General features: G+C 40.7%; 1 protein-coding gene across 1 annotated transcript in view; it reads right to left on the minus strand.

The window, feature by feature from the left end:
* The window catches only part of OTOGL (otogelin like), a 145,599-nt gene that overhangs the window by 14,171 nt on the left and 110,055 nt on the right, over nt 1-21,373 (minus strand). Inside the window, exons 48-55 of the mRNA XM_048501557.1 lie at nt 19,937-20,038; nt 17,435-17,539; nt 14,486-14,526; nt 11,847-11,907; nt 10,663-10,841; nt 6,562-6,666; nt 4,949-5,068; nt 2,843-2,888 (exon numbers count right to left, since the gene is read on the minus strand). Coding sequence (XP_048357514.1) covers nt 2,843-2,888; nt 4,949-5,068; nt 6,562-6,666; nt 10,663-10,841; nt 11,847-11,907; nt 14,486-14,526; nt 17,435-17,539; nt 19,937-20,038 — 759 coding nt within the window. The remainder of the gene's footprint in view (nt 1-2,842; nt 2,889-4,948; nt 5,069-6,561; nt 6,667-10,662; nt 10,842-11,846; nt 11,908-14,485; nt 14,527-17,434; nt 17,540-19,936; nt 20,039-21,373) is intronic.

Genomic DNA, 21,373 nt, shown 5'->3' on the forward strand with positions numbered 1-21,373 from the left:
GCCCCTTCCCATTAACAAGAACCAGTCAGTTATGGCCTGTTGTAGCATTATACCAGGCACCATTGTATTTGTAAGCTAGTAAAGGAAAACATGCTCTAAAATGTTGCATGCTTGAGCTTTGGATTTTATAATGTACCTGTCTTCTTCCAGGAAGAGGAAGAGGAGGAGTTTGGATTTATACCCTGCTTTTCTTAAGGAATCGGTGGGATCCAAAAATTTTAATAACAGGTTCCGATGGTGGTGGGATTCAAACAGTGGCGCCACTGCACACATGCACCTCCAGTCCCTATTGGGCAGGGAGGTTGCTTTAGTAACCCCTTCTCGGCACTCAGAAAAAATTAGTAACCACTTCTACAGAAGTAGTGAGAACTGGTTGGATCCCACCTCTGCTCAAAGTGACTTACAAACTCCTTCCCTTCCCCTCCCCACAACAGACCCTTGTGAGGAAGGTGGGACTGAGAGAATTCTGTCACCTATGACTAGTCCAAGGTCACCCAGCAGGCTGCATATGTAGGAGTGGATAAACAAACCTGGTTCACCAGAGTAGAGTCCACCACTCTTAACCACTACACTACATTGGCTCTCAAAGAAACCATTAAATATATATCAACCAGCCACTCTGAAGTCCATTAACACTATTACTTATACCACTGCTATTAACACAAACACTATTATTTATACCACTGCTATTCACACTATGTATGGACAACATCTCTATTAAGAATACTAACATTTTTTAAAGTTTTTTTTTAAAAGCAAGGAAAGAAAATACATTATTAAAATCATAATACCTGGTTCACAATTAATATTATCAGTAGAGACTACGGGGCTAATGGCAAAGGGTAATACACCCCATCCAGAACCTGGCAGAATTATTGGGAACATAAGTTTCTTGTAATATGAAAACATTTTTACATAAATGACATTGCATTAATTCTTACACTGCCAACTGTAATTGTCCTTTCTTGAGCAAAGGAAGATTATCCTGTTGCTCTAAATTGCTAATAATTCTAAGCTTTAATGTTCCCCTGAGTAACAAGTCTACAATGTCTAGAAAAGGTTTTTTAAAAAAATATTTATATGGGCATTTTATGACTCTGGCAAGGTAAGAATTAAATATACGAACCCACTTTGCATGCATTTAATCATTCTTCTTTTTAAACAAAGATTATTGGTGCCCATTAAAACCCAAAGAGTTGCAAGCTAGACTCATAGCTGACTTCTGCTTTACCATAAAGCACATGCTTTTAGTTTTTTTAAAAAAGAACATTCTCTATTAGCATGTAAGAGAGCATTTGTGTTACATGTTTTTCTTACAAGTTGTCTCAGCACATAGTTCTGAAGTATAACAATGCTTTTCCCCTGAGACGACTGAATACTGTGAAAGCTAATAATTTTTTACATCTAAGGAAGTAGGAAGTCTTCATATAAATAAAGGAGAAAAAAATATGGCTTAATTGAGATACTGAACTTCAACAATCTATTCAGTTAAATAAATTCTTTAAGGTTTATTTTCTTAACGTCTTTCTGCATCTGTTTTTTTGCCATGATACATACAGGATTCACACCAGACACCGTGGTGTCTTGCCCTAGATCTCTCTGCTGTTAGGATAAGTGGACCCCATTTATGTCAGGGAAAGAGGGTAGATTGAAATAGTTAAACTTTTGCATAAGGAAATACATGGTTTCAAGCTGTATTCTGTTTTCAAATCAAAAAGTGAACATATATTGTGCATCCCTAGAATTATTCTTTGCAGCACAATATAGAACTGTGTTCATGTTTTCTTCCTACATATTATTAACTATTTGTCTAGTAGCCTTTTTTCCAGAAACCTACATTGCTGAAGTAGATTCTTTCAGAAATCATAATTCCTTCAGACAATGTGAAAAAGTTGACTGATGGAAAACATGGTGCCTATTTAAACATGTATTGCCTATTTAAACAAAATGAGAATGGCTGATTGACTTTTATCCTTCACATCTAAAATATCTAGAAAACCTCATTGGGAGAAATCACTCAATAGTGGCCAAAATCCCATTTGCTACCAGGATTTTGAGAAGTTTAGGCAACTGGGAAATGTAGCTTCGGATAAAACTTTTAAGATGCCAAAAGGAGATCCTTCCCTATTAGAGTCATCTGAGAGTCCTAATTCACAGCATGAAGACCTTTTGTTTCTGGCCAACTCATTTTATAATAGAATCTGTGAAATTAGATTATGACATATAACTATATTTAATGAATATGTACTCACACTTGCACATTACAAACATATCATTTCTTATAAGTACAAGTGTTGCTTTCCTTAGAGCTGCCATTTTTCTATTTCTTAATAATTAGATCACTGAAATATCATGTTATTCTTGGAATTCAGGTGGAAAAATTCAGTTTTTAACAACAATAAAACCCCCCTTATCTCTATAAATCACATGACAAAAGATAAACCCAACACTAATTTTTATCTGCAGAGGCTCCAAATCAAATTTGAAACTGCATATCTTCAACTTTTTCTTTCAATATACGTGCACATACGGTTCTGGCAATAAAATATCTTCAATATAAAATCACTTTTAGTCATATTCACTTTGCATTTTGAGGGATTTGGTTATACTCCAGAAGGAGAAAAGATTTAAAATCACCATGTGAGCAGCCATATAAAGCAAGACTCATCATTGACTTTTGATAACTATATAGATATATATAGATATATATATTACATGATTTGGGGAAAGCATGCTTTTTCTTTCCTTATGTCCCATAAAAGGAGTTGTAAAACACACAGCTATCCAAAACCAAAGCCAAACTAGCATACAACTAGCAGTGAATGCAGCTTTCTTTACTTACAGGTCTTGCAGCAGCCATCATTATATGTCTGTACAGTGCCTCCATTCTAGGAAGATAAAAAGGAAATATTTCAAAAAAGACTGTGCCCAAAGAAACACTGATATCTGCAAATTATAAATTCTTCTCTGCTCAGAAGTCAAAAAGACACATCCACAACCAGGTCATTTTTCCCCATATATATCTTCATCATAAGGATGGCAGACTATCACCTAGTATTGTTGAGAGCTTCAAGAGGAGGGCAAGGGCAGGAATTTGTATTGGGCTATATGTTGACATCAAGTCCAGGCAAAAATCTGGACATGATATCAGTATGTCAGTCAATATTCTAGAAACCAGTTTTACCCAGATATGTTGTTGGCACATAACCCAACACAATTTCTTCCCCTCTCCAATGTTCTCTCACTGGCGAGTGGGAGGGCCCAATGGTTGGAGAATGCCCACCTAAAGCAGGCAATTGGCATCCCTAAACTTTGATAGCAATTTTACACCATAGTAGAATCTAGCTCAAATTTTAGTACTGGTGTAAAATGTAATACAACATAGTTCCCCTATCACCAGTATTGATGAAAACCTATTTAGGACAGTATCACCAGAAGCATTAGACAGCACTATTTACTGAAAATGGGTACCACTTAAAATGGAAACCATGGTTCAAAAGAAATGCGCTGTTTTTTCTTTTAAAAATCTAGATAGAAGCTTCTTTAGTCTATACCAGGTCCCCAATCTTTAAAAACCTGCAGACACCTTTGGAATTCTGGCATAGGTTCTAAGAACATAAGAACATAAGAACAAGCCAGCTGGATCAGACCAAAGTCCATCTAGTCCAGCTCTCTGCTACTCGCAGTGGCCCACCAGGTGCCTTTGGGAGCTCACATGTAGGATGTGAACGCTATGGCCTTCTGCGGCTGTTGCTCCCGATCACCTGGTCTGCTAAGGCATTTGCAATCTCAGATCAAGGAGGATCAAGATTGGTAGCCATTCCCATGGAACTATCAACTAAGACGCCTAAATCCCTTTCCTGGTCTGTGACTGATATCAGTCTGTGACTGATAGTTCTGGGTATAACCACAAAATGGCTGCCACAGGAGATGGCTTTAACCACAAAATGTCAGGATATTAGGTATGTACAACTCTAACAATATCTCTTCAACATTTTAGGCAGAAGCTCTGTTTAACAGAATGCCTTTTAAAATTAACACATTGTTTTTAAGTATTTTCTTGCATACACAACTCTTATTCATACAGTAAAGATCTTTGTACTGTGATGGCAACTATACCAAAGCAACTTTTTAAAAACCTGAACAGCCAATCAGATCTCCAATTGCCAAATGGAAGTACTGTCAGTAAAAGCCCCTCCTAGCTCAGTTAACTTTCTAAAAACACTTAGTGAGAACCAGGAAAAGAATCTGTGGGCACCATGACACATTGGAGACCCTTGGTATATGCCATGTGACATACTATTTTGAAAGCTTCTCAATACTAGCATAATAATATTTTTAATAAATGGTTCTATGCTTTTCCTTGCCAGTACATTTCTAGTGAGAAATGGCAAGCTGGATGGCAAGCTGGTTCATATTATTCTTCATCCTCAAAAAAAAACAGTTAGGAAGAATTGCCCAAATCAGATTCTCATGCAGTTGTGTTGAGTTCACATTGGAAGTTCTCTGTGTGGCAGAGGCTTGCCCTAGATCTCTCTGCTGTTAGGGTAAGTGGGCCCCATTTATGTCAGGGAAAGAAGGTAGATGGAAATAGTTAAACTTTTTAAAAACCATGTTCCTGCAACAAATTGTTTATGTGTGTGCAGATATTTGTGGGCATTTTAAAAAGACAAATCTGAGTTTTCATTGTCTTATCTAATTTGAATCTATGCATGTTTAAAAATTTAATATTATTCAAAGTGAGTAGTTAATACTAAATGTCTGCATATACGATGTCTTCAGAGGATTTGAACCAGTTTTCAAAGGCATAATTTGAACCCTTGAATAATTCAGCAAAAAAACCCTATACTCATATACTCATATGCCAAATTCTAAAACAAAACAAAATGTCAAAATCATATAGAATCTCATTTATAGAATCTCATTCTCATGTGTACAGAAAACAGACCTTTGTACACTCAGTCTTATTAAAAGGTGGGCAAACAACACTTGATCCAAGAATTACTGCACCGACAGCAGTCTTGGCACATTCATATTTGGTGCAGTTAGAGTCCCAGGTGGCTCCTTCCTAAAAAATAAGAAAAATGTTGTTAATTCTTTCTGTAAAAAAACAAAAAACATGATTATAGTAACTTTATTTTTGAGGCGGAATTTAATGGACAATGGATTCTGCTAACTACTGTAACTGTTTCCTGAGATAACTGTCTTAACAATTTGATTGTACTACTTAACCAAGTAGTGTATCATTCAGGAGTCTCTTACTGCCTCAGCAATGATAGAGGCAAGGTCTGTGGGTCTGGTGGATGACATTTACATACCCAACACAGTGATTAGAACTCATCCTCAACATTATTTACATTAAATGGAGATAAAATGCAGAAAATTAAAAAAGAAAAAGAAATATCCCCATTGATGGACTATAAAGACCTTGGCTGCTTTTTCAGTGCTGGGCACCTCCCCCCCCCCCCATGACCAAAAGGCGTGTGCCCCAGTTGCAAGCCACCGAGTCTTACCTCCCTGCAGACCTGAGGGCCTGCATGGCGGTCAGGGGTGGGGCTTTTTGGTGTGCAGCCGGGGGGCACGGGGTTGGGGGCACGCAAGGGGGCGCTCAGAGAAGGGGTTGTCTCCGGGTGCCATTTCCCCCTGATACGTCTCTGGATGCCAGAATTCTGGAATTCCCTTGCCAGGTAAATGTGTCTTTTTGTTTTGCTTAGCCTTTCCTCACTAATTATTTTTGGTCATTCTCCCTGTTGTGTGTCAATGTATTTGTGAGTTTATATATTCAACATTTATCTGTATTTTAAACGTTTCAATGTTTTGATTATCCACTGCTCTGGAACCATTGTTGGGTGGAAAGGTGACATACAAATGTTTTAAATAAATAAAATAGGATATCTGAAAGGGCTGAAGTCCTGTACCATATTCAGACCTAGAGCACATTCATTCTCTGATAATAGGATTGCCACTTCGGGTCCAAGATCTTACCTGAAAGTATGGTAAGTATGGTAAAATCAATCTTGAAATTGATTTTCTGATAGAGTCAGCTTTTGGATTTCTGTTAATACTTAGTTAATTCAGAAATAACTTAAATGCAATAATAGTGTAAGCAAGTTGAACATAGCAGTCTTAATCGATGTGTTCTATGGCTGACACCAACCACAGATCTAACTCTTGCATTGTCTGAATGAAAAATGGACAATGATGTCATTCTAGTTCAGGGGTAGGGAACCTGCGGCTCTCCAGATGTTCAGGAACTAAAATTCCCATTAGCCCCTACCAGCATGGCCAATTGGCCATGCTGACAGAGGCTGATGGGAATTGTAGTTCCTGAACATCTGGAGAGCCGCAGGTTCCCTACCCCTGTTCTAGTTAAAGGGTTCCTTGTGATAATGTCCGTTTGAATACAAGTTCATTGAAGCCCAAGGTGACTTCAATAATAGCCTCATGTCTGAACTAAAAATATAGTAGAAATATGACAAGAAGGTACAGAATTTAAGAAGTCTGTACCATGAAGATAATGGAGTCAGAAGTATCTTCTACAGATGTTCCAGAGGGACTTACTTCATATATGACTAGAGTTCCATTTTCGGTGTAGAAAGTACATGACACATTTATGCAAGACCCACAGCAAGAATGTTGACTAGGTGAAGGAACATATACTTGGTGCTATTAAAAAGAGACAAATTGTTAATTTCTTTTCCAAATGCATACATTTTTAAAAACTAATTATAAGCCAGTACTGTATTTAAATTCAAAGATTGTGATACAGAAATATTAATAACTGATTCAAACTCAGCACAATCATTCCCTTGATCAAGTGTTCCTGTGCCATATTTCTGGGTACCATAGGAAGCTACCATACAATCCAAATGCCTTTTACCATCTGACCCCTTTGAAGCAGTGACATAGGTATAGATTTTATGGGGGTGTCAGGGGCAAGGCCACATCCCCACCTGCCCCTGGGGGCATGGCCACACCTCCCCAAGCCCCGCCCCTGGCCTCAGTGCTTATAAAAGCAGCTCTGCGAGGCCAGAGAAGGCAGACTCCCCTGCCTGCCCTGCCCCGTCCCCCCCCCCACCGGCTGGGCTCCCAGCTGTTACCCAGCAGTCCCTTCTCCCTCCCCTCCAGGCAGAGGGGTAGATAGGGAAAATAGAGCCCGGTGCAAAATCTGCGGTTTGCGCCCCTCCCCCATGGGCGGCTGCTGTGATACTGAAATCTATCCCCAAACAGCATCACTTTCAATGGTGTTTTAACTAGGGAGCCCAGATTCTCCTTTTAAATCCATCTTAAAGGGAGAATCTGGGGTCCCCAGTTGAAACAACATTGAAAGTGATGCTTTGGGGTGGATTATCCCCCACCCTGAAACAGCATCACTTTCAATGTTTAATCTGGGGACCTCAGGTTCTCCCTTTAAATCCATGATGAAGGGGGTGGATTTAAAAGGAGAATCTGGGAAAATTTGGGGGGTGCCTGCTGTCATGGGTGCAATTGTTAAGCTAGCAGCACCAAACTTTCAGGGTATCTTTAGGAGTCTCTCCTGATGACACCACTGAGGTTTGGCGAAGTTTGGTTCAGGGGGTCCAAAGTTATGGACCTTCAAAGGTATAGCCCCCATCTTCTATTAGCTCCCATTGGAAAAAATGGGGGATGGGCACCCCTTTTGGGAGTCCATAACTTTGGACCCCCTGAGCCAACCTTTACCAAACCTGGATGGTTTCAGCAGGAGACTGTCCTGATGATACCACCTAGGTTTAGTGAAGTTTGGTTCAGGGGGTCCAAAGATATGGACCCTCAAAAGGGTAGCCCCATCTACTATTAGCTCCCATTGAAAAAAATGGGGGATGGTATCATCAGGAGTGTCACCTGAGGATAGCCTGAAAATTTCAGTGTCGCTAGCCTAAAAAATGCGCCCCCTGCAGCCCAAAAACAAAAAAGCACTTTAAAATTAAAAAAACACACACGGGGGGTGGAGCTTCGGACATGCAATGGGGGGGTTGAACCCGAGAAGCCCCCCTTACCTACGTCCTTGCTTTGAAGCAAGGCAGCCATTGGCTCTATTTTGCCAGTCTGAGTCATCCACTCAACCATCAAAATATTTGATATGCTTTTAAAATAATTATACACTCACTTTCCTAAATACAAACATGGGAAGTAGACATTGCTTCTACCTCTATGCTCACTAGTTTCCTGTTCCCAGTTATGATGGGAAAGGAAGATAAAGAGAAATGGGTTAAGACCAGAGGTGGGATCCAACCAGTCCTCACCACTTCTCTAGAAGTGGTTACTAATTTTTTCTGAGTGCCAAGAAGGGGTTACTAAAGCAACCTCCCTGCCCAATAGGGACTGGAGGTGTGTGTGTGCAGTGGCGCCACTGTTTGAATCCCACCACCATCGGAACCTGTTATTAAAATTTTTGGATCCCACCACTGGTTAAGACTGGGAAGGGATGCTGTAGCGTAAAAAGAAAGTAAAATTTTCAAGGGTTCAATTAACTATGCTGGCCAATGGCACAAAAGCAGAGCTGAAATGAATACATGGATAATGCTAACTATCAGCAGAGTTATTAGCTCCAGGTATAACAAGCCGTTTGGAATCACTCTAGATGCCTCCCTGCTGATGGAGATCCAATTTGCAAACACTATCAGGAGAGCATTTTTCCATCTTCACCAAGCTTGGCAAATAATCCCTAACTGCCATGTTCTGACCTGGACACAGTGATCCATGCAACAGTCACTTCGAACTGGACTACAGTAACTCTCCCTATACCACCTTTGAGATTACTCCAGAAACTACAATTGGTCCAAAATGCAGCTGCATGAGTCCTTACTATGACCCCATTGAAAGAACATATATGATCAGGGCTCCACCAGTGGCATTGACTCCAAATTGAATACCAGATCAAGTTCAAGGTGTTTGTGCTTACTTTTAAAGCCGTAAACATTTTAGGATCTAAATATTTTCAGGACTGGTTCTCCCACTACATCCCCTTGAGAGCTTTACCTCTTCAGGAGACAACTGGCTGGTAATCCCTGGCCTAAAGATTATCCTACTGTCCTTAACCAGGGCCAGAACCTTTTCGACAGTGCCCCCTGCCTGCTGGACTTCTTTGTTCAAAGAGAGGGATCTGGCTCAGTTTTGTAGGGCTTGAGTTAAAAGAAAGAGATGTTCTGCCAGACCTATGTCTGAGGACAGCAATGGTTTCTCTTCTGAACCTACTTCTCTTTTTATCCATTTCTGTCTGTTTCTGTTTGGTCTCCCATTAAAATTGTTCAAAATGCTCCATGATTATTTTTATCATTATTTTTATTACTATTACATCTGCCTGGTTTCTGTTTGATTCCCCAATTATAAATGAAGTTATGTACTTGAATTATTGTTATGGAGTGGAACAAATTAAATAGATCCATGTATAGATTAGTTAGATTGGTTTTTAAAGAGTTGAACATCATCTATATTATGTGGATTTTATTCTCTATGGCATTGTAAGAGTCTTATGTTATATATTGTAGGGTTTTTAAATGATATTTATATGTACATTCATATATGTCTGAGTGTGAGTGTGTGTATACACATACACATATATATCCGTTGTGAGCTGCCAAGTCTCATCTTGATGGTAAAAGTCTAATGAAATAGTAAATAATAATACAGACATAAATACCAGTCCTGGATCTACAATAAATCCCTATAAAAATATGTGTGCAGAAAAGTCCTGAAAATGTGTGCAGAAAAATTTGTATGTATACTTTCTCATAAGTTATTGCTTACCTACATTCACACCAGCCACAATGGAAAATGGCAGCTACAGAACTATTAAAACAACAACCAAACAGTTGGAATACAGTGTAAGTACAGGGGGAAAAAGAGAACCAATCACTGTGAAACACAACACTATGACCTAAACAATGCAATTTAATGTAGATAAATATGCAATAAGAAAATTAGTGAATATATATATACACATAGACTGCTTACAGATTCCTATATCATACAAATAGCAGCAATAACATATACATGTAAATGATGATCCAATCAAAGACCTAATACACATACAAGTAGTCCAAGTCTGTGGCATAAACTCTCTCCGCTGTCTTAAATGTGGCCATCCTCCTATACATCTGGTAGAGTTCCTGAAGCATACCTCCAAGATAGCCTTCCATATAGTCAACTGATTAAAGAGCAACTCGACTCACAACCATGATTTTGTGAGGGAAGATAGCAAAATGCTCCAACAATATAAAGCTAAAGATAACCAGTCTCTTTGTGTATATATAGTCATTGATTTTTCCTTACTGCATCTTTATAAATTGCATTGTCTATGCCACATGATGTGTTTCAGCAGCCAGAGTACAGTGATTGGTTCCCTTTTTTTCCACCTATAGAACTATTGACAGAACGAATGTGACTATCCAAATTAGTTTCACACCTGCATTATCCAAATACATATGTAAATGCAAAACTTTATGCACATACATATAATTTTAACAGAGGTCTACTGTAGATCATCTACTTCATTCTCCAATACCAATTTAGCTAGCTATGAAGTAAAACAAACCATCTGTTCTCTAAATTGCCTGCAATTTTCTGAGTGGATTTGTGAACAAATTTCATCATGTATTATATTCACAAATGACTCTATTCCTATATTTTATAAATACTTACGGAGTCACACTTTTGGGAACAGTTGATTACTGTCAGATCCATGGCATGAAATCCTGTCCTGGGGTCTCTGTCCTGAGAACACTTTACTGTGTAACAAAGATCTCCGTCTAGATATTGAATCATAGACTGACCAGGGTTCAGCACAGTTACCTCTTGAAATACACAGACATTACCCTTTTCTAATGCAAAATAAATAAACAAAATAATTTTTAAATAAAATTTTAGTAAAGAAACAAAATATAAACCTATAGAAGCTTTGCGGGTTAGAGCCACACCTTCAGGTCCACCCCCGTGCTCATAAAAGCAAAAGAGAAGAGGATGGAGCCTCAGTTGCTTCTGCCCTCAGGGACTGCTGGCTGCAAACCAGGAGCCAGGGGGCGAGGCTTGGGAGGGTGTCCTCACATTTCCTTAGTCCCACATCGATAATGACATGGGCGGGGCCAAGGGCGTCTGCAGACAACTTCCTGCTTCCTTGCCATCTTACTTGTCACATGAGGGGGCAATTTTGCACCCTCCACGTGACCAGATTATTGGCGCCCAGGGACAGAGGGTACCCCCGTCCCTAAGGCCGTACACCACTGCTCAAGGCAAAGTGCCATCTAGCACTGAGTGAACTGGGCAAATTAATCATTCCTCTCTCTTGCAGGAGTCAATTTTGCTACACACACACACACATACACAAACCATGGAGTGTAATTTTGCACAATCATATCTCCTTACAGCAGAATCCAAAGCTGTGTGGTACTTTGTCCAGTAAGATGCCCATGCCTCTGCAGAGAGGGGTGTATGGGAGGGGTACTGGGGAAAGCATGTATTGCTAATATGCCTTCCAATCTTGTAATTGTAAGATTAATCATGGTAACAGTTTTCCCGTTTCCTACTCCCCAATCATTCTAATATTTTCATATGCAATAACTGAATACTAGTTTTATCACATGCTTTATTTTTTGAGTATATTCTCCAATTTTTGGTACATATGGGATGAATACTGCAAACAACATGAGTTATACAGACAGATGCAATGGTGTATAAGAGGTTTGAGAAATTTTCTACTTCTCAAGAACTGCAACGTTTCTATAAACCCTTGCCTTGCTCCTTTTCTATTTGCAAACCACGAATTCAAAATTTCAAGAGTACAATATAAGAAAAAAAACACAAATATGGGTAATTAAAAAGAGAAATACCACATATATACTGTGTGCATCCACATGTACTTGAAATAGTATCTATTCTCTGAACTTCTCCCTGTGATATTAAAAATACATGTTTTAGTATCATGTATGTCAAATTTGACAAGCACCTCAAAATGCCATCTCATCTATAAGAAACTGAAAACTTCAATGATAACTAATGTACATCCCACTATACCAGAACACGCATGTTTTTAAACACAGTAAAAGGATTTTTCTCACTTTCATACCCATTACCAATTGGATTAATTGGGGACCTACAAATGGGTTGTATCACAAGATGTCCCACTGCATGCAGAAAGCCAACTGTTTTTTCCATTATGCTAAAACACTGTGCAAAGACAGTGAAACAAAATATGTACTCATTCTTGTTTAAGAAGGTGCACATCTTTCACTATCGCTTGCACACACAGAAGGCTAAGAACTGTTACTACAGCACTGTATAAATTCTTGTACAAGTATCTGTAGAACATTACTACTGACCTTTTTCCTTCAGCCCATGGTTTTTAGGACACAACATGAACACAGGTCTTATTGCCAGTGGCATACCAGGGGAAAATGGCACTTGGGGGCAACACCTGCACTGAGCGGCTCCCCCCGCCCCTGTGCCCCACCCCTGCACCTGTGCCCCCCCTCCCCACTCCCCTGTGTCCCTTTACAAGCCTGTAGGGAGGCTAGGGGGAGACAGGGCACTGCGGTGGGGGTGCCACAGTGGCAGGCTGGCTCCTGTCCTCCTGGCCTCTCTGGGGAGGGCAGGAGCCGGCCTCGGGCACTTGCCTGAGCTGTTTGCCGGTGAGCTGCAGCCACAGGCTGGCTCCTGCTCGATAGTCGGCCTGCGACCATGGCTCAGGCTGACAGGGAAGCCAGCTCTCAGGCAGGAGCCGGCCTGCACCCGCAGCTCGTCAACAGGCAGCTCAGGCAGCCACCGCAGCCACAGCTGGCCTCCCTGTCAGCAGAGAGGCCAAAGTGTGCAGGAGTCAGCCTGTGGCTGCGGCACTGACCTAAGCAGCACAGAGAGAGCTGCTGGGCACCGTTTGGGTCCTGCAAAGACCCAGCTGGCGCCTGTTTTCTCCCCCCCCCCATGTGATCAAATGGTATACACCCAGGGACATGGGATAACCCATGTCCCCATTAGCAGTATGCCACTGCTGATTGAACTGTCATCCAGCATATCTGATCAGATTATTGTTTGAAAGTTCATACTTTACAAAAGTCAGCACATTGTAAATACAATGAGTTAGAAATACTAATACAACTTTCAAAACAAACCTACATTTTAACCGGTAATAAGTGTGCTCATTAGTTTCAAAGTTTGTTGGTAAATTAAATTATATCAGTTTGAACATCTGAGTTTGAACAATACTGAGTTTGGTTAGCTATTGGTTAATTATATGCGTTTTAATTAATAAATACATCTGCATAAATTTGCATAAGAGTAAAATAATTCTAAAGAAAAAGTATTGGTGATTTTAGAGATATACATAGGTGTGATGGAAAACATAATCTCAGAAGAAATGCAAGCATAAGACAGAAACTTTTCTAAGGAGGTACCAGAATTTGTAAGTATTTACATTAAATAATTAACACTGGCATTAAATAATTAACACTTTTAATCAGTATCTACTTTTAATTTATTCATCAGTTGATTTAAAATCTGATTCAGTGACCCCAGCAGGATTCAAGGATGTTCAAGTTAGCACTTGGTCCTTGCCTGAATTGTCAGTTTTATCTTATCTGGCTAACCTTATCTGGCTAACCAAGGAGCAGCAGTGGCGTAGTGATTAAGAGCAGGTGTACTCTAACCTGGAGGAACCAGGTTTGATTCCCCAATCTGCCACTTCAGCTGTGGAGGCTTATCTGGGGAATTCAGATTAGCCTGTGCACTCCAATACACACCAGCTAGGTGACCTTGGGCTAGTCCGAGTTCTTCAGTCCCACCTACCTCACAGGGTGTTTATTGTGAGGGGGGAAGGGAAAGGAGTTTGTAAGCCCCTTTGAGTCTCCTTAAAGGAGAGAAAGGGGGTATAAATCCAATTCTTCTTCTTACAAAGTAACTTTTTCTTTGTAACAACTTCCTTGCAAAACACACAACATTCTGGGGTGCTGCAGTAATGAGGGGGGATAATGTCAAATCACTTTCTTCTTCTATTAGGTGATATAACTTCATCCCCCCTCATTCCTACACCAGCCTGTATTATTGTATGTTTCAACGGTAAGGATCTAGTGACCCTCCAAGAGGATTTTCAGATGAAACAGCAGGCTGTTAGGGGAAGGCAACTGCACCCTTCTGCTAACTGCTCCTGAGAACTATTCCATTGGATCCAACTCCATACTTTCCAATCTGATTCTAACAACATTTACGAAAACTCATTTACTGATACAAGGTCATTCTTTTTTAATTTGTCATCTATATTACCATTATATATAATAATTATACAAGTATTCTGTAGACTCTATTTATTTATTTGATTTCTAAACTGCCCTCCCCCTAGGGGCTCAGGACGGTGAACAACAATGATAAAAACAGCTCAAAAACGTAACATAAAACTGATTAGCAGCAATAATTGATTTTAAAACAGTTAAAATCTTGCTTTTAAAACAGTAAATAAGTTATATCCAATAAAATTGCTTACCACTTTACAGGCTGGCACAGTAGCATTTTCACAATCACATTCTGGAAAAAAGAGGGTGAATATGACCATATCAGTGTAGAACAAAAGATCGTAAGTTGTCAGTTGAAGTAACTGGGAGACAAACCAAAGTATGGTTGAAGATCCAAAGGTTGAATTGCACATCACACAGCCATCTTGCTGCTGTTATGGCCCTGATGACCCCCATATATTATTGCAATATATTTTCTTTAAAATCATATTGGCAAAGGCCAGTTTTCACAGCACCTCTCTGTGTAGGTAGCAGCATGGTCACCTGACAGCAAGCCAAAGGTCAAAAGTTTGCTTTAACATGATCTAATTAAGATAATGAGTTACGCCTGCATAACCTGGAGGTCTCATCCTGTTTAAGGGCATGCTTGATTACCACACCTTGCAAAGATACTGTTAAAACAGAGAATATGGAAAGCCACCTCAGCATCAGATATTGCATTTCCCTATCTCTTCTGGAAACCAAGTCAGCAACAATGGTTGCTCCTCTGAATCTCCTCTACCTTTGTTATGACTCTCCTAAACCACTCACCCTACCCCGGTCTAAACGTCTCAGCCAAATCTGAATATCTTGGGCAGTGACTCTAAAGAGTTAATCTGCATGGAAGCCTTTCAGCGTTTCCTCGTTTAGTTTAACAAAGCAATTTGGCCCTATTGTCCCGGGCTTAGCAATGATTGAGCTGATTAACTAGCTCTGCACCCCAAACCCAGCACAGATGTGAAACTTGGTGCAACTGGTTCCTTTTCCCGCCAAGGAACGATCTACCTTATAAAAGTTTAGTTCACCTGCAACACATTGCTCATTACTGGCCTGTGCCTCCCTTGGTCTGGTCAGTTTGAGACACGATATCGTCTTCTACCGGGTTTCTGTGCTGCCGTGGAATCCCTGCCTTCTACTTCGTGTGCTTCTCAGATCGTTAGGAAACGTATCACCCTGCTAATTCCCAATTCCCTCTCTATCCTCCCACCTACTTTTCAAACCTTTCTATATACTAGGAACTTGAATGTAAATGGGAAGTTCTCACAATGGAGAGATGTCGGGAGTGGTGTCCCCCAAGGATCCGTTTTGGGACCAGTGCTCTTTAACCTATTCATAAATGACCTGGAAGTAGGGGTGGGTAGCGTGGTGGTCAAGTTTGCAGATGATACCAAATTATGTAGGGTGGTGAGAACCACAAAGGATTGCGAAGAGCTCCAAGCGGACCTTGATAAATTAGATGAGTGGGCTCAGAAATGGCAAATGCAGTTCAATGTAGCAAAATGTAAAGTGATGCACATAGGGGCAAAAAATCCAAACTTCACATACACGCTACAGGGGTCAGTGCTATCAGTCACAGACCAGGAAAGGGATTTAGGCGTCTTAGTTGATAGTTCCATGGGAATGTCAACTCAATGCATGGCAGCTGTGAAAAAGGCAAACTCTATGCCAGGGGGATCATTAGGAAAAGGAATTGAGAATAAAACTGCAAGATTGTCATGCCCTTATATAAAGCAGTGATGCTGACCCGCATTCTGAGTACAGTGTCCAGTTCTGAGTCGCCGCGTGATCTCCAAAAGGATATTGAGGAGATAGAAAAAAGAAGTGCAGAGAAGGGCAACAAGGATGATTGAGGGGACTGGAGCACCTTCCCTATGAGGAGAGGCTGCAGCGTTTGGGACTTTCTTAGTTTGGAGAGGAGGCGGCTGAGGGGGGATATGATTGAAGTCTATAAAATTATGCATGGGGTAGAAAATGTTGACAGAGAGACATTTTTCTCTCTTTCTCACAATACTAGAACCAGGGGACATTCATTGAAAATGCTGGGGGGAAGAATTAGGACTAATAAAAGGAAACACTTCTTCACGCAACGTGTGATTGGTGTTTGGAATATATGCTACTGAAGCATGCGATTGGTGATGGCCACTCAACCTGGATAGATAGCTTTAAAAGGGGCTTGGACAGATTTATGGAGGAGAAGTTGATTTTATGGCTACCAATCTTGATCCTTCCTCTTTGATCTGAGATTGCAAAATGCCTTAACAGACCAGGGTGATCGGGAACAACAACGCCAAGCAGAAGGCCACACAGGGTTCCACATCCTACATGTGAGCTCCCAAAGGCACCTGGTGGGCCACTGCGAGTAGCAGAGAGCTGGACTAGATGGACTTTGGTCTGATCCAGCTGGCTTGTTCTTATGTTCTTATGTTCTTATGAATGTGTGTGCTCTTATGCCTTACTGTATGTGTGTATTTTAAGCCAAATTTATATAAATATTTGAAAACTCATTCGGACTCTTGCATTTACTCTGCGGATCACTCCTTGCCAAATCCCTTCCCCGTATATATAGTCTCCAAGATCCCTCCTAGCAACCTCTCGCACTGCCAAGTGAGCATTCATTCCCCTTTGCTATTTTAAAAAACCATATGAGTGCTGTTACACTCTTAGTAGCTGGTGGAGATTCCCTTTTATAAATTGATAACTCCTGTTAAGCTAGGTAACACTGCAGATAAGCAAGTCTGGGCCTGGTCTATACCTCTATAGGAGACCTCACAGGAACTCCTGTACTGCCTTGAGTACCATGGTGGAAAAAAGGCAGATTATAAATGGAAAAAAGGCAGATTATAAATGGAAGGAAGGAAGGAAGGAAGGAAGGAAGGAAGGAAGGAAGGAAGGAAGGAAGGAAGGAAGGAAGGAAGGAAGGAAGGAAGGAAGGAAGGAAGGAAGGAAGGAAGGAAGGAAGGAAGGAAGGAAGGAAGGAAGGGAGGGAGGGAGGGAGGGGAAAAGGAAGGAAGGAAGGGAAAAGAGGGGAAGGAAAGAAGGAAAGAGGAAGGAAGGAAGAAGGAAGGAAGGAAGGAAGGAAGGAAGGAAGGAAGGAAGGAAGGAAGGAAGGAAGGAAGGAAGGAAGGAAGGAAGGAAGGAAGGAAGGAAGTAATAAGATTTACCACAGTGCCAATCTGGGCAGCACTGCCCAGGTACTCTTTTCTTCAGAAGTTTCATGTCAGCAGAGCAGTTCGCAAATGGTAATGGACAGAGGTTCTCATCACAAACTAGAGGAACAAAAATTATTTAAATGGGAAAAAGTTATGACCACAATACATTAGGTAAATTAATCAGACATGCAAAGTTGGATCCAGGCAGCTTTTTCCCTCAGTCCTACCTATTTGCTTTCTATATTACAGCTCCATATCAAATGGCAGTGGCGTAGGAGGTTAAGAGCTCGTGTATCTAATCTGGAGGAACCGGGTTTGATTCCCAGCTCTGTCGCCTGAGCTATGGAGGCTTATCTGGGGAATTCAGATTAGCCTGTGCGCTCCCACACACGCCAGCTGGGTGACCTTGGGCTAGTCACAGCTTCTCGGAGCTCTCTCAGCCCCACCTACCTCACAGGGTGTTTGTTGTGAGGGGGGAAGGGCAAGGAGATTGTAAGCCCCTTTGAGTCTCCTGCAGGAGAGAAAGGGGGGATATAAATCCAAAACTCTTCTTCTTCTCTTCTTTTGCACAGGCAAATTCCATTAATTGCAGCATGGTATTTTGAATGGTTGAAGATGATGTCTCCTTCCTTTTTCATCAGCAAAAAAGCCTGATTGGATCTTTTTAGTATATTATGATAGTTGTCAATGGTCCTTTCTGTGCAGCACAAATAAAATGTCTTGCAAATGTTAAAATAAGTGTTTGGGGGAAGAACTCTGCACAGCTTTTTCCCCAAGATGTCTTCAGGACTTTTTTTATTTCAGCTCAAATGCTAAACTAGATATCTTTTTATCCCAAGATGGGGTCAAGACGTTTCCTGCTTGCTGTGTGGGGAGCAGGAAACGTCTTATTTTTCCTGCCCAACTTCTAACAGATCTTATTTCCATTTTCACCACAGCTCACACCCACCATTTTCTCCTGCTTATGATTCTCTGTGCTGTCTGTCATTTGGTGAATGTTTCCCTTGCAGGTTTCCTTTGTTTGCAGCTCATCTGCCTGCCATTTCCACGTAAAAAGTACATTAATAAAATTAGTTTTGACTGCCAATTTGGTGCACATGTCATCCCCACCCTTTTTTTTGAGAGAGAGATGTGTCTTTGAAGCTATGACTTGAAATATGCACATATTGCCGGTTCTCAAATTATGTCATCACAGCTTTAAAGACACCTCCCTCAAAACAAAACAAAAAACAGGAAAAACAACACATGCATTTAATCAGCAGTCAAAAGTAACTTTATTCATTTACACAGAAATGGTGGGCATATGAGCTGTAAGCAGAAAAAAACTTCCAAGGGAATCCTTCACCAAATGGTGGGCAGCATGAATCACAAGTGGGAGAAAGTGGTGGGCACAAACTGCAGCAAAAACAGAAGTGAGAGCTAGTGAGGGGAAGGAAGAAAAAGAACCACTTTCCCTGGCAATGCTCTTTTTTTGTCCACACTATGCCAACAAAAAAAGCCAAAAAGGTTCTTTTTAAAATGCCTGCAAGACATTTTATTTGTGCTGTGCAGAAAGAACCAACGTTAATTACATGGGCCAGGATCTAAAGAGTTTACAAGGATTTGGACATTCTTCGCTTTTTAAATAATAATAAAAAAGAACCCCCTCCCTCTGCTATTTCACAAACCATGGCTGAAAGACCTTTACATTCCCAAAGCAATTTTTACATGGCACAGGAGGCTTCAGTTTCAGAAACAAAAGTTCATGTGGGTGTGGAACTAGTTGAGCTCTCTTGGACATGGTTAATAACAGCACCCACTTTCAATGTTTTTTTAAAAAAATCTCATTCTGCAAAAGCACAGCTAGAATGCGGAATGGTGAACATTAAAAAAAATAAGTTCAACTCTCTCTTTAACTATGTTTTTTACTGAGTGGTCTTGGAAAGATCACTGTTGCTTAGCCTAATCTTAAAGGTCAGTGATGGCAAATCTATGATACGCATGTCAAAGGTGGCACACCACAACATTTTGAGTGACACACCAGTGTTCACCAACATCCGATCACAACTATTCTCCTGTTTGAATCATTTTTGTAATTATTTGGTGTTTCTTTATATAATACATAGCACTACACATGATTAGACTGTGTGTGTTTTTTTAATGAACATTTAGAGAATTGTTTCTCTTAGGCATTTTCCAAATTTTGACATGCCAAGCCCAAAAGGTTTACCATCACAGTTTGCTGAGAAGCTGAGGGTTTTGGGGGGAAATAATGGAGCATAACAATGAATTAATGATGATCTGCATCTTCATCAATATATATAAATGGTCAGATTTGATTCCAAAGCATATGAAATCATCTGACCATGCTTAACAAACAAAAATATATATCCAGGATTATTTTCCAACCGTTTTCCAATATCTGCTTTCAGACCACAAGTAAAGAAAAATGAACATAACTAGGACCCATACCAATCTCATATCATGTCAATGGCAATCGTAATTCACTGTAAGGGATATTATTGTAAAACCTACCACAATGATAACGCGGACAACAGTATTGTGTAGTGCTGAGATCCACAGTAAGAATTTCCCCTTCATTACATAATGGAATAGGTTCAATACAGGATTCACAAACTGGAAGGAAAAATAGATCAAATACAAGGTTAAACATCATTAAATTGGTTTCTTGCCATTTTATACTTGAGTTCGTTTTTGAAAATGCACAATTAACTTATTGTCAAAGGCTTTCACAGATTTCACTGGTTGTGGTGGGTTTTCCGGGCTGTGTGGCCATGGTCTGGTGGATCTTGTTCCTAATGTTTCTCTTGCATCTGTGGCTGGCATCTTCAGAGGTTGGCATCTTCTGACTTCTCTCTGTGATACACCTCTGATGATGCCAGTCACAGATGCAGGCAAAACGTTAGGAACAAGATCCACCAGACCACGGCCACACAGCCCACAGCCATCACAACCAGCACAATTAACTGTCTACTGGCCATAGCACATAAAAGGGTTCTCCATATTCAGAAACAGTAAACTTCTAACCTTGTGCCACAGTGGTGTAGTGCTTAGAAGCGGTGGACTCTAATCTGGAGAACCACAAACCTGTTTTGGAAGGAGACTTTGCACAGGTCCCACCTCCAAAACGAGTCTACCTTGTTTTATTTCCCCCAACCTGCTTTATTTGCCTCTCTTACACCACACCTTCGACAGTGAGGGAGAAGCTGCCTGCCATTGCTTGGACATTCCACAGAGGCCCTTTTTCCTTTTTAATAAAAGACAGTGGCACCTCTACCACCACAGCTAAATCTTGGTTGCCAGTACAGTGCCTCAAAATGGGGGAGCCTAATTTGGGCATTGCTTCAATGTACCTACAAGGAAAAAGAACGTTGGACTTGTGTCCCTCCAAAGCTTAATGTTCTCTCACACCCTTCCTAACACAAACGATTTTGCCCTGGAGAGAGAGTTCCCATGTCCAGCCCTGGATCATATACCCCAGAGAAGACAAGGAACGTATTAATGTGCTCACCAGCCCAGTGTTGTACTCCTCCTCTGACTAATACTTTTAATGACCACCTCACTTTGCATTGTCATTTCAGCTAACTTCCCTGGGCACATCAGGCTGACGTCTCAACCCATTAGACTGATGACCCACTGTTAAGATTAATGTCTGTATCTTGTCCTTCCCAAGAAGGGAAGGAAATCCTTTTTGTCACTCTGCGTAACCCTGAGCATCTATTTTTCCCTACAAGAAGCACACTTTCCCAATAGACAGTGTTCAGTATCTCTGGACAACTCTCTGTCTGTGATACTATTCCACAGCACTGTTTTTTCCAGAGCTAAGCGTGGGTTGTACAGTTGCCGCTCAAGCACAGGAACACCCCTTCTTGGAGCCCTTTGACCCAATAATCACACAACACTCATGGCTGGGGAAAATTACTTGGTCATAGCCAACAATTTATTGTGCAG

This window comes from Sphaerodactylus townsendi, linkage group LG06 (genome assembly GCF_021028975.2).
Source record: "Sphaerodactylus townsendi isolate TG3544 linkage group LG06, MPM_Stown_v2.3, whole genome shotgun sequence".
Classification (NCBI taxonomy): domain Eukaryota; kingdom Metazoa; phylum Chordata; class Lepidosauria; order Squamata; family Sphaerodactylidae; genus Sphaerodactylus; species Sphaerodactylus townsendi.